General features: G+C 45.8%; 1 protein-coding gene across 1 annotated transcript; it reads left to right on the forward strand.

Annotated features, from left to right (window-relative positions):
• Nucleotides 1–30: 30 nt before the first annotated feature.
• Nucleotides 31–10814, forward strand: ism1 (isthmin 1). The gene is made up of 6 exons (XM_026190214.1): nucleotides 31–1027; nucleotides 6047–6262; nucleotides 7089–7359; nucleotides 8763–8906; nucleotides 9052–9141; nucleotides 9447–10814. Exons 1-6 carry the CDS (start codon nucleotides 890–892, stop codon nucleotides 9962–9964), a joined length of 1377 nt encoding a protein of 458 aa, XP_026045999.1. The 5' UTR covers nucleotides 31–889; the 3' UTR covers nucleotides 9965–10814.
• Nucleotides 10815–11886: the final 1072 nt, after the last annotated feature.

The following is an 11886-nucleotide window of genomic DNA, read 5'->3' on the forward strand; positions in this document are numbered from 1 at the left end:
CAGTTTTGCGAGGACTGGTTCAGAGGGACGAAAGAGTTAACCGGGGGGAGGGCGCCTGCACGGGGGCGTTTGGTATAAAACCACCTCAAGAGCGCACAACAAGTACAGCGTGTGTCGGTAGTGTGATTCGGTTTCTCTCCACCAGCGGCCTACGACTCGTTAAGACGCACGCGAGCCTGAGTCTTCCGTTTCTGCGGGGCCCGCGGGATGGATGCGCGCTGTTTATGAAGCAGACACAACTCCGTCGAGAAGTTTGAACAGTGAAGAGCTACTTTTTAAACTACCTGCACTTTGCTTTATTCCCTCCAAAGTTAGGGCTCACCGGAGAATGCGCCGGTTAACGCGGAGCGCGCACATGACGAGAAATGCGTAAAGCGGCTGAGGTGGAAGTTGGGGAAACTGAAGCATGAGGCTCAGCGTGTGGGGGAGACACGGGGCTGCAAGTTTCCCGAGCTCGGAGAAAGGAAAGCGTTAATGCTGCACGCTGGATCGGCCCTGCAGGATTCGCTGCACCGCACTGATTGGCACATCAGCGTTGGCTCACCGCGTTTGTCTTCAGATCAAACTTTGTGAACCTTCAGTGAGAGGGACAACCTTCACGCAGGACAATACAAACATCTGCAGAGAAAAAACACTGGATCCAAACTAAAAACTCTTTCTCTCTCTCTCTCAACTATTTTTGCTGCCCCACCTCCGCTCCGTTTCCCTTCATTCTTTGTTATTTTTTTATTTTTATTTTTTTGCAATTGTGATTCCCGAAGTGGCTTCGAAGTGGTGTTGCGGCTCCTCGTCCCCGGCGGATCCGGAGATTGGAGTCTCTGCACCGGGAGGAGGCGGAGTCGGAGCTCCGACCACACCGCGGGCTCCAAAGAGCGGTCGCGTCAAGAGGATGGTGCGACTGGCGGCGGAACTGCTCTTGCTCCTGGGACTTCTTCTCCTTACCTTGCACATCACGGTGCTGCGGAGCAATCCGCTTCCCCAAGGGAATGTAACTGTGAGCCTGGATCAGAGCACAGCGCTTACAGAGGTGAGTGGGGGAAATCTGTGAGTAGCCTCGTTGCTGTTTTTTTGTTTTGTTTAGTTTAGTTTTTCCATAAGGAGACATCTTCAGGGAAATTTGACACTAAATTTGGGAAATCTGAGGGGTGTCCACTCGCAGATGGTTCTGATCAAATGTTCATATGATTATGCAGCCCAGGTAAAACAAACCTTCATTACCTGGGGGGGGTTGTCCTGTGAGTGAATGGAGATTGACATACGCACGGGATGTCCCCCGGGGATCTGTGGTGAGCCAGCCGAGGGGTAGAAGATGAGGCAGGGTCAGAGATCAGTGCCCCACACCAGACACACCTCCCTGTTGTCGGGGATTTAAATGCTAGCTGCAGGCACTCCTCTGTCATCACAGGCTCATCACTGTCATCCAGGCCAACACTTGATAAGGCAGAGGGGTCAGAGCTGAAGCCCTAAAGGTGCCCACTTCCTGCCCAGGGTGTGTTTGCAGGACAAGTCATGACATTTACCCGCTTCAGGTCAAACCTTAAACTTCACTTTTTAAATCTGGTGTAATCTAGTGTAAGCAAGACTGTAAAGTTTGGAAATCTCAAGACACTATGGTCAAAAGACAGTTTTGCTAAAAGCTTATGGTCCACTTTAGAAGGCGTCCCAACAAAAGTTCACTGGAGGAGACATTTGTCAACACGACAGCACTTAAGGCAGGTTTAATGGTTTTAACTGCCCATTTTAACATAAAGCATAAAGCGCACAGTCTCCAGCAGAGCCCCAAATCCTGACCTGCGGGTTAAGACGGGTCTGGGATCAACAGGCTTTTTTAGAGAGTGTTAAGCATCCTTCAGCTGCTTTTTGATGTATATTTAGCATGCTACTGAAATACTTTGTTCTTCTCCTGGTGATAAATGGGTATTTATGCCTACTGGAATGGTATCCCTGTGTAAATGCTTTAATGGGGCTTAGGGGAAATGAATGGAAAGAATTTTTACTTCACCAGATCACTGCCATCGTTGTGACACCCGCGTATATGCCAAACAAGCCCGTGTTGTGTGGGATATAAGGCCATGCAAAGCTGAGGAAATATTCCAGGAATTTATTGAATATTTGTCACATGGCCAAATGCTGGATCGGATGAGGAGTAGCAGGGAGTTTCTCCAGCTGAATCGCAGTAAAAATAAATAAATAAACTTCATTCATGCCAACTTATATCCCAGCTTCAGGATCCCGTTTGACATTCGTCCAGATTTACAAGGGAGAAGAAGCCAGACGAGCCTTGAGGTTTCTTTTTTGTAAATTTTCTTTGCTCACGAACGCTGCGACTAACTGCAGATACGCTTCACTGACCCTCCACTGAAGACCGTGATGTCATCTTTCAGCCGTGCTTGTCACAGCCCAAGGGGTGTATTGTCATCCCGAGGTGTCATATTTAAAGTGCCATTCACAGAAGAACAATTGTCAGGATGCAGCTCCATGCACCTGAAGTGGAAAGAGAAAACTCTTTTGTCTGAGGCTTATTATCATCGCTGGAGCAGGAAGGCCTCTGTGGCTGCGGGAAATCAGTTAAATTTAAAAATGAAAATGCATGCAGTCAGATTTTATGAAATTGTGCTTTTCTTTTCAAGAGGTCCTCCATGGCTTGTATCTTCACCGTTTCTTCATGTAAGCAAACATTTGGGTACGCCATGTGACTAGGGAAAGGATGATTTTCTCTTCCACCTACAGAAGCGTAGTGTTGAAAAGCATCTGGCACAATGTGGACGGCCTTCATTTCCTGCCAGCTTCCCAGGGGGAAGGACCCCTGAGTTGCTCCCAATTGAAAATAGAGTCATGCCCCTTTAAGCAGCCCTCACAAAGTGAAAAAGGGGGAAGCGGGACAAGAAGAAGAGATACTGTGAGGATGTAAAGGGGGTGGCTTGTGTGTGCAAGTGTTCATTAATGGCTTTTTTTGGGGTGGGGTGGTGGTGGGGGCATCCTGGGAGGCCCCCCAGATGAACCAAAGACTTGTGTGTGACTTTTGATCTTCAAATTAAAGCATTTTACTTTGTCGAGGCAGATCTCAGATGAGTGATCGGGAACACTGCTGATTTTTTTAACATTCAAATGAGTTTTTTCTGTGTACTGTTACTGTATGAGAGCAAAGTTAGACGTAGAAAAAAAGCACATTCTTGGAGTGGCAAGTAGGGAAAAAAACATAAAATCAATAATTTGGGGGTGTAACATTTCATGACTTGTCCTTCAACACTGCCGAGCTCATAACACGGAAATCTAGAGCGACAAAAAGCAGCTTATATTGGTGACCGATGATGTCAGAATGCTGTTCAATGCTCAATGGCAGTCAGAAAACCATCATCTCTGCTCGTGGCACCAAGGAAAGCGAGAAGCCGGCTGTTCAAAGGCAAAAGGAAAGCATGAAACAACATGAATTATTAAGTCAAGCTGACGGCTGCAACTTTGTGAGGACGGCCAGAAAAAGTAAATGTTTCTTTGGTCTTTGGTGGCAGAGAGAGAAACGATAAGACCAAGTGATTTGTAAATAACAGAGATGTTGAAGTGAAGTATCTACAGGCTGGGAATTCCACGTTTTTAACTTCTGTATGTGATCCTAGCTCAGTTTTTAATCTACTGCAGGTCTACCACATGTACAGAGACACAATTTGCCATCACAGCAAAGCAAAAGCTCTCCTTCCATTTTCTGTGACATTTGAGCAACAATCTTTAAATGATCTAGTCTGGAAACTATCTTTAAGATGGCTCTTACTGCAAATGGATACAGTGGAAAATTTACTGAATACAATTTGATAGTAAATGACTGCTTTTATTTTTAGTGCAGCACAATAGTTCACATTTATTTCAGTTTGAAATGGAAAAAAATGGAAAAAAGTTCTGTAATATAGTGCTTCCCCCCCCCCCCCCTTGTTTGCAATATAATTAATGTTTAAGCCATAGATTAGGTGGAATTAGTGCTGATAAACTACCAATATTTGCCTATTAGCTGCCAAACTCTGTGTTTACAATCGAGTTGCAGCTCAGCAAGCTTCAACACTGAGCAGCAGTGACTCCAGCATAATGGAGAACATGTTAAAGCTTGACTGTAAAGTATTCATATTTGTGTCAAGACTAAATAATAAGTCTGTAAATACCCATAATATGAAACAACAGAAGATTCTGATATGACTAGATGGCATAATTGAGGAATAATCTCTTTGTAAACACTGCGACTGGGTTTTCATGGTTAAAAAAAAAGATTTCTACCTCCATGCTTTCTTTTGCAAGACAAACACGTGGGGAAAAGTCATTTTTGTGCTTTGATTAATCGTCTTAGAGTCTTTGGATAAGTTTCCATAAACGATGAGTTGTAGGGAAACGGCAAAAAAGTAACTTTTCGTAGCATTTGTATAAAAAAAGAGGTGGCCTCCCAGATAAGATCAACCACACCTGTTTAATTTGTTTACAGATGTGTGCTTGCATTTACACAGTGGACTGAAGCTGTGAGTGTTGCATTCAGGGCTGCCCCCCCTCGTCCCCTCCTCCTCCTCCTCCCTCAGCGGGGCTCAATTACAGCCACTGAAATCTGAAGACTGGGAACTTGAAAGGCAGGGTTATCACATGGGCATCTCAAAGTCCAAGTACTTGTGATACATCCAAAGAGAGCCCTGTGATGTTCGCATAAAGGGTCGATAGCCGACGCTGCTGGAATGATGTTTTCCAGTACTGAGCTCTCTGCCGTAATTGGCTGGTTGTGAAGACGTCTGTGGTTTTTAGCTGGAATCTCCTTTTTCAGAATGTCAAATTTTACAATTATGGACATAAATTGTCATTAAAACCTTGTCGTCATATGTAAGTTATAACCTTTTTTTTGTGTGTGTGGTTCAAAGCAACAATTTAGATGCATCTGCTCTTCTTTCTCAAAGTTATGGCCAGCGGTATAATCGTTGTAATTAAAGCAATCGCTCAAATTAAGAGATGGGATTTGAACGTTTTAAAATTCTTTGAAATCCATTATCACATTATCTCCATCTGGTTTTGAACTAAGGAACGCAGTGCTCAGTGGATGTGGAAGTCTTTCTGTGCAGCCGCCTCGCTTGAATACAAGTTACATTTATAATCCTTCCTCCCTTGCTGTGCCGTTCCATTTACAGCGCCTATATTGCCCCGGAGTGCACCTTGGCTGGACACAAACAGCTCCACTGGGGGCTTTTATACCCACCACAATGTGGCTGAACTGACACTTTGTCTGTGACTGGCCACCGCAACCGTACAGCGCCGCTGCCATATTCTCAGGCTTCAGCCTGGCCACAAAAACACTAGGCAGGAAGAAACGGGACGTGAAAAAAGAAAACAAGGAGCGTGATTGATGGCTTTTTTTGATCTTATTTTCTGCCACCCCACAACGGGGATGATTGCCGACTGCTTACGGCTGTCCAATTGCTCCTTCTGTGCATACCTGATCGGGGACAAACGCCTCAAGTGTCCTTCTGGGATGAATTTACAACACTCCTGTCAGTGCACCAAATGTTTTTCTGCCTACAAGATGGCAGATGTAATTATTTTTGCAATGTTTGCTTAGGTTTCTCTGTGTAGCCCCAAAGCAGGAAAACCATAGGTCCTACATGGCTCTTTTCTCCCAGCCACCATCAGCACATGCTATATATGTCTACGTTATATTTCTATGGTATAGCAGAAGTATACTCTGTCAGTTAAAAATGGAAAAATATACAGTCTAGCTGTGACATTGGCTCTGAATGCAAGTTCTTGACAGATTATATTTTGGTTTAAGCAGGCAGACACACAGAATGTTTATCCCAGTGGCTCCTTCTTTCTGGGCTCCCAGTAGTCCACTGTCTGCAGGATTTATGACAGAGGTCATGGTTGAGTGAACCTCTGTCAACACGAGAGATCAATCTTAATGTTGCTGAATGTGCAAACCCTGGATTTCTTACATATAGGGCTACTTAGTTTTTACAGCCAAACCAAACCAATTCGATTTTTTAAAGAAGTGATGACAAATTAACATTGCCCTCCTTTCTGTCTTCAACAGAACAACATAAATGCAAAAAGCAGCTCCTCAGCCCAGCTGGCCCCTCAAGACCGACGGTCTGGTCCAGAACACCGACTGGCCCATCGGCCTGCAACCCTCCCCTGGGCACAGGGCGGCAGCGTACACAAGGACGGCCCCGGCGCTTTCCTCCTAGATCTGCACAACTTCCCCGACCTCTCCAAAGCTGACATCAACGGACAGAATCCCAACATTCAGGTAAACGCACGTGTTTCCCCATCTGCCAGCATGCTTTGCCGCTTTTTGCCGCTTAAGACAAGACTACTCAAGCACACAGGACAGGAAGATCAAACAGGAAGAAGGAGGATAGTTTGGCGCACGTCGTTAACCCCCTTCTGTCGCCTTTCCTCCTTCCTTTTGCCCCCCTTGTCCCTTTTCACACTTCCTGGCTCGCAGCAAAGCTGAAGAGACACGGTGAGGTCTCACGTCGATCATAATGACAGCTGAAAAGCAGATGCTAACCGGCAATGCTTCACTGCTAACCCGTGTGATGGGAGACAGACAGCAGCTTATGTAAATGTGCGGCAGACCCTTGCCCATAAGTCCCTCAGTGATGCAGATGGTCGAGTAACCGCTGCCATGTTTAAATCATTCTCCTGTCTAATCTAGCAAGGGGGTCTTTCCATTTCTGAGGGCATCGCTGCCAGATCTGAGCACGAACAAAGTGTATTAACATCTCAAGATGTGGGAAGAGAGCAGAGCAACCAATTGAGCAAGGGCGTGAGCTATGGGAGAAGGGGGGGTCGGGTGGGGGGGTGTCTTTGATCCTGAGATTCATCTGGCTTTCATGGTCTGGAGGAGGCTGAATCGCCCTTTGAACTTTGTGTTTAGGTGGAGAGAGCCCGAGAGGTGGGAGGGTGACTGCGGGGCAGGGGTAGAGTTCCCCCCTCATCTGGGAGGCACATGTGTGAGGACAGAAAACAGGGAGTGGGTAACTCTGTGTGTCGGGGTACCAGGAAGTGCCACCATCGATAGTTCAATTCTTCAATTCTTACTGACTTTGAGTCGACTTCTCTTAATGCAGGTGACCATTGAAGTGGTGGATGGACTAGAGGGCCATGAACCAGAGAAAGGCCTCCGAAAGGAAACCAAGCCCAACTGGGCTTCGCCAAACTGGAGGAACTGGTGGCCTCACACTTCGTCGTCGTCCTCTTCCTCCTCCTCCTCCTCGTCTTCCTCCACTCATCAAACAGAGGAGAATGAGCGCTCTTATGGGAGCAACACAGAGGACAGCAACTTCCTCAGGCCACCGGCAGATTGGGACAGGAGGGGAAGCAAAGCTCAAACGGAATATGGTGAGGATTACAGTGTGTGTGTGTTTACAGGGAAATTTACGCACGCTGCACAATATTTGGCCGCGTCTTATTCGAGCACCAGTCCTCGGCGTTTCAACACATGGCTGTCGTCTGACGTGGAATCTGTAATTTGCAGATTTGCTGATTTAAGCTGTCACCATAATAAGTGCAGTCATCCCAGGCGAGCCTTTGGGAGCCCTTGATTGAAGCCTTTAACACTCTTTTATGAGATGGATTCCTCTGTGTTGTGGAGCTCGCTATGTGACACGGTTTGAACGCCTCGCTACATCAAAGTTCGGGAGCAGGAGCCGGGCCAGAGGCGCCGTTAAAGTCGCCACACCGTCCTCGCAAGACTCTCCCAAAGTAACCCCACAGATAAATCTGCCGGTGAAGGATTTACGCTCGCTGTCAGGCAGTATGCGTCCGGCCCGTGTTGTAGCATGCCCAAACCAACGTGGTTGAACAGGAATGCGTGTGCTGTGGAAAATCTCATTTTATTCACTTGCACTACAGTGATTAGGCTGCCAGAGATATAATGTTTTTTGTTTTTTTGTAAAACCAAAGCCCACGATTAATGTTTCTGGCTTATCGCTGTGGTCAGATCTCATTCGTCGGTCATTTCATACCACACAAATGGACGAGGGAATATTTTATCATCATTACTGTCTCGGCTTTAAACTTTATAAGCATAATTGTGGACAGGCAGTGAGGATCATCCACTCAATCGTCTCATCTGTGGTCTCAGCACAGGTTATTATCTATTTTTTTCCTTGATTTCTGGTTAGTGTTGGCACCCAGCTCTGTAATATGCTTTAAAAGGGGAGAAAGGGCAGCAGTAGAAGAAGCCTATCTGGCCTGTATTCATACAAAAAAAGCTCATAATGAGGGGCAGATGGCAGCGGGGGGCCTATAGGAAGGTTGGAACCAAGCCAGAAATACTTCCACCTCAAAATGCCCACACTATGTGCATAACGGTGATGGGCTCAATGATAATTGAACTTAAACAATAATTTCTTCCCATTTCACTTCCCATTTTCAAACTAATATATCACAGACAGAGCAGCTCAGTGGCATCCGGTGCTTTTGTGCCTGGGATGCTTAGGTAGCAAAGAAAACGTTGATTTTTAAATTGTCTCCTGGATGCACAGAAGCTTTTTATGGAATTTCCAAAATGCTTTAACTGGCTCACTGAAATTGCACATTGACACAATAATTTTGCATCAGCACAGAGAGCACGTGCATGTGGATAGATGAGCGTATGTTGTATGTGCTTTGAGGAGCACACTATAGAGCGAACCCCCTCACTTGCCCGTATCCAAAACTGTCCAGGCTAGACTGATGTAAGTTCAGCATATGGCCTGCAACAGGGCTGAGGATGTTTCTTTCTTTCTCTCTGATCCAAGACTACATGGATGGAGAGGGGGACTGGAGTAGCTGGTCAGCGTGCAGTGTCACTTGTGGAAACGGAAACCAGAAGAGAACGAGGTCATGCGGTTATGCCTGCACAGCCACCGAGTCCAGAACTTGCGACATGCCTAACTGCCCAGGTAAAATCTTATCAATAGCAGACAAAAACCCACATCACTAAATACATTATTCATAGTAAGGACACATGGTATGTATGTCCATGTGTTGATTTAGTGGTCTTTCATCTTTTGATCCAGCTTTCACTATACTTTCATCTCTCTGAAGGTATTGAAGATGCCTTCAGGACGGCAGCTACTGAAGTGAGCCTGTTAGCTGGAACAGATGAGTTCAATGCCACAGAGCTCTTTGGAGTTGGTAAGATTTTTGCCTCCTCATGTGTTACTCCACACTATCCTTCATTCAGATGTTCTTACTCTATCAAAGGTATTTTCTTCCATCTGGCAGCAGTGCTCCTGCACACTCTCAGCATTCCTCATGCTCATGCTGTGCTCCATTACTGTGCAACAGGACAGGAAGAGCACAGCATGCAGCTGCCCACTCCCTCTTTGCTTTCTGTTCTTACTAAACTCAGCGAGCACACCTTGATTTTAAACATCTCACTTCTGGTTTCATCCTCTGCAGTTGGAAAGTGTTAGAAATTGTGTCCTGATTTCTTCCAGACACAGACAGTTGTGAGCGCTGGATGAACTGCAAGAGTGATTTCTTGAAGAAATACATGACCAAGGTGGCAAACGACCTTCCCAGCTGCCCTTGCTCTTACCCGACCGAGGTGGCTTACAGCACGGCGGACGTATACGACGCCCCCACGCGCAGAAATTTCCGCTGGAAAGACGCCAGCGGTCCCAAAGAGAAGCTGGAGATCTACAAGCCGACGGCTCGTTACTGCATCCGCTCCATGCTGACCCTTGAATCCACCACGCTGGCTGCGCAGCACTGCTGCTACGACGACAACATGAAGCTCATCACCCGCGGCAAAGGAGCTGGCACACCCAATCTAATCAGCACCGAGTTCTCTGCCGACCTTCACTACAAGGTGGACATCCTGCCTTGGATCATCTGCAAAGGTGACTGGAGCCGCTACAACCAGGCAAGGCCACCAAACAATGGGCAGACGTGTCCAGAAAACCCTCAGGATGAGGACTATTACAAACAGTTTGAAGAGGCAAGGGAATTCTAGCCCGCAAAAACACTGCCCATATATCCAGCTAAACCTCAGAAATGGCGCTGAAACCCTTTTTAATTCTGTTTTAGGTCAATTAACACATGAACTTTTAGGCTCTGAGGACAGACATACTGCTCTTATTGAACCACAAAGAATTCTAACAGAGTCAGAACCTGTTTTTTCTCACAAGGAACTTCTCTCAACATCATCACAACCAGGCGTGAAAGTCTTTTTTATCTGATTATTTTTTTATTTGGTTTTTACACTTTTAATAAATGAAAATGAAATTTTGTCAGTAATTATGTTGCCAATTGTAACTCGAGATTTGGTTACTAAAGGGAGGACTGACTTCATATTCTTAAAAGGGAAAACTGTCATTGTAGAACTGTTATTGTTATCGTGCCCGTGTCGATTGTGTGCGTGTGTGGCTCGTTCGGATCGGAGAGACCTGTGGTAATAGAATAACGACACCTCCCTCAGGAATGTGTTACCCAGTTTCCCTTAACTTTGTCATTCACAGTTATCCAGGTTTTTTTGTACGCTTGATTGTTTATTTAGCATGCACACGTTTTCATTTTCATTCATTTACCCCCCCGTAATTTAACTGTGTGTCTCTGAGGCAGATCTTCATTGTAAAAAAAAAAAAGCCTGCATTATTTTTGTAAAGTATTTATTAAGTCGTAGCTGAGTTTAAGTCGAGCGTCTGTGGCCAAAGTTGAGATTCCTCTCTGGCTCATGCTTCGCCATCAGGGTGCGTATCCATGTCTCAAGTTAGGGTTAAATAGAGCAGAAAGAATGTGTGAACTGTACGTGACAATGTTTCTTTTTTTGTTATTTTGAGATATAAATCTATAAATAAATTTTTTTAAAGCCAGTGAATGTGTAAGATGATAGAAAATTGAAATTTCAAGCCATATCACACAGTCCTAACAGTTCTCCCTTGGCATCAGCGGGAAAAGAAAAAGCATCTTTAGCCGATCACAAGACTTTAATTAGTTCTATCCAGTGTGGCTGTCGGGACAGGCTTTTTGATGGGATTGTGATATTTCTTCAGAGGGCGAGGAGAATGCAAATTCTTTGTCTTTGGCATGTATCCTCACATTCCTGGGTAATTTCTCAGTGTACACACGCACACAGACACACACACACACTCGGTGCTGCATCTCTGCAGCTGAGACCCCTGACCGTTGCCTTTCCACTGAATGCTGCAGTCATTGTCACACAGTGAAAGCCATTCATGGTGCCCTCATTCCTGCAGTTTTGTGTGCAGCACAGCTGGCTGGGTGTAGGGCTTGTCTTTATAATGCAGCAGGCCCCAGCACGTTCCACACCCCTCAGGCACAACTCGCAAACGCCTAGTTTTTTTTCTTCTCCCACTATTCGTAGAAATTTTCTCCGCACGCCTTTTTCGTCTTGTTTTTCCTCAAACACGATGCTTTATCAGCAGCCCACCTTCAAATACTCGCTGCAAATTACATTCCATTAAAATGTAGATATTCTTCCCCTGTTCTCCTGTCCTCCTCCTGAGCAGTTTAAGGCTAAGATTACAGTAACCTGCATGGATCGTTATCTTTAGCAGCAGGTCTAGTGAACAGGCCACGAAGATCAAAGCGGGGTGTTCGTCTTTATTTTGAACCATTAGTGCCAAGCTCAAATTGATGACATACCTCCAACCCCACCTTAACCCAGTATCTCTTCTCCAGACAGGCTCCACGTGTCTCCAGAGCAGGCGATTACTCGTACACCCGACTCATTTTTCATCTCTCGTTTTGTCTCCCCTCCCCCGCGAACACAAGGCACAATTTTGGCCCGCGTAGCAGATTGAGTGTTGTGAGAGTAACTGGCATGAAAATGTATAAACTGTGCTGACCGTAGGGTGTCAGCGAGGCCTCGCTTTTGTGTTACTATTTCCACGAGTCTACTCTGGTATGTTTCAA

The sequence above is a fragment of the Astatotilapia calliptera genome, chromosome 13 (assembly GCF_900246225.1).
Source record: "Astatotilapia calliptera chromosome 13, fAstCal1.2, whole genome shotgun sequence".
In the NCBI taxonomy this organism is placed as follows: Eukaryota; Metazoa; Chordata; class Actinopteri; order Cichliformes; family Cichlidae; genus Astatotilapia; species Astatotilapia calliptera.

Excerpts from the sequence above, each read along its gene's own strand:
- ism1 (XM_026190214.1), top strand. The coding sequence starts at position 890 with ATGGTGCGACTGGCGGCGGAACTGCTCTTGCTCCTGGGACTTCTTCTC. Across the intron at positions 6,263-7,088 it reads GACAGAATCCCAACATTCAG|GTGACCATTGAAGTGGTGGA; the intron begins GTAAACGCACGT and ends CTCTTAATGCAG. Across the intron at positions 8,907-9,051 it reads CGACATGCCTAACTGCCCAG|GTATTGAAGATGCCTTCAGG; the intron begins GTAAAATCTTAT and ends ATCTCTCTGAAG.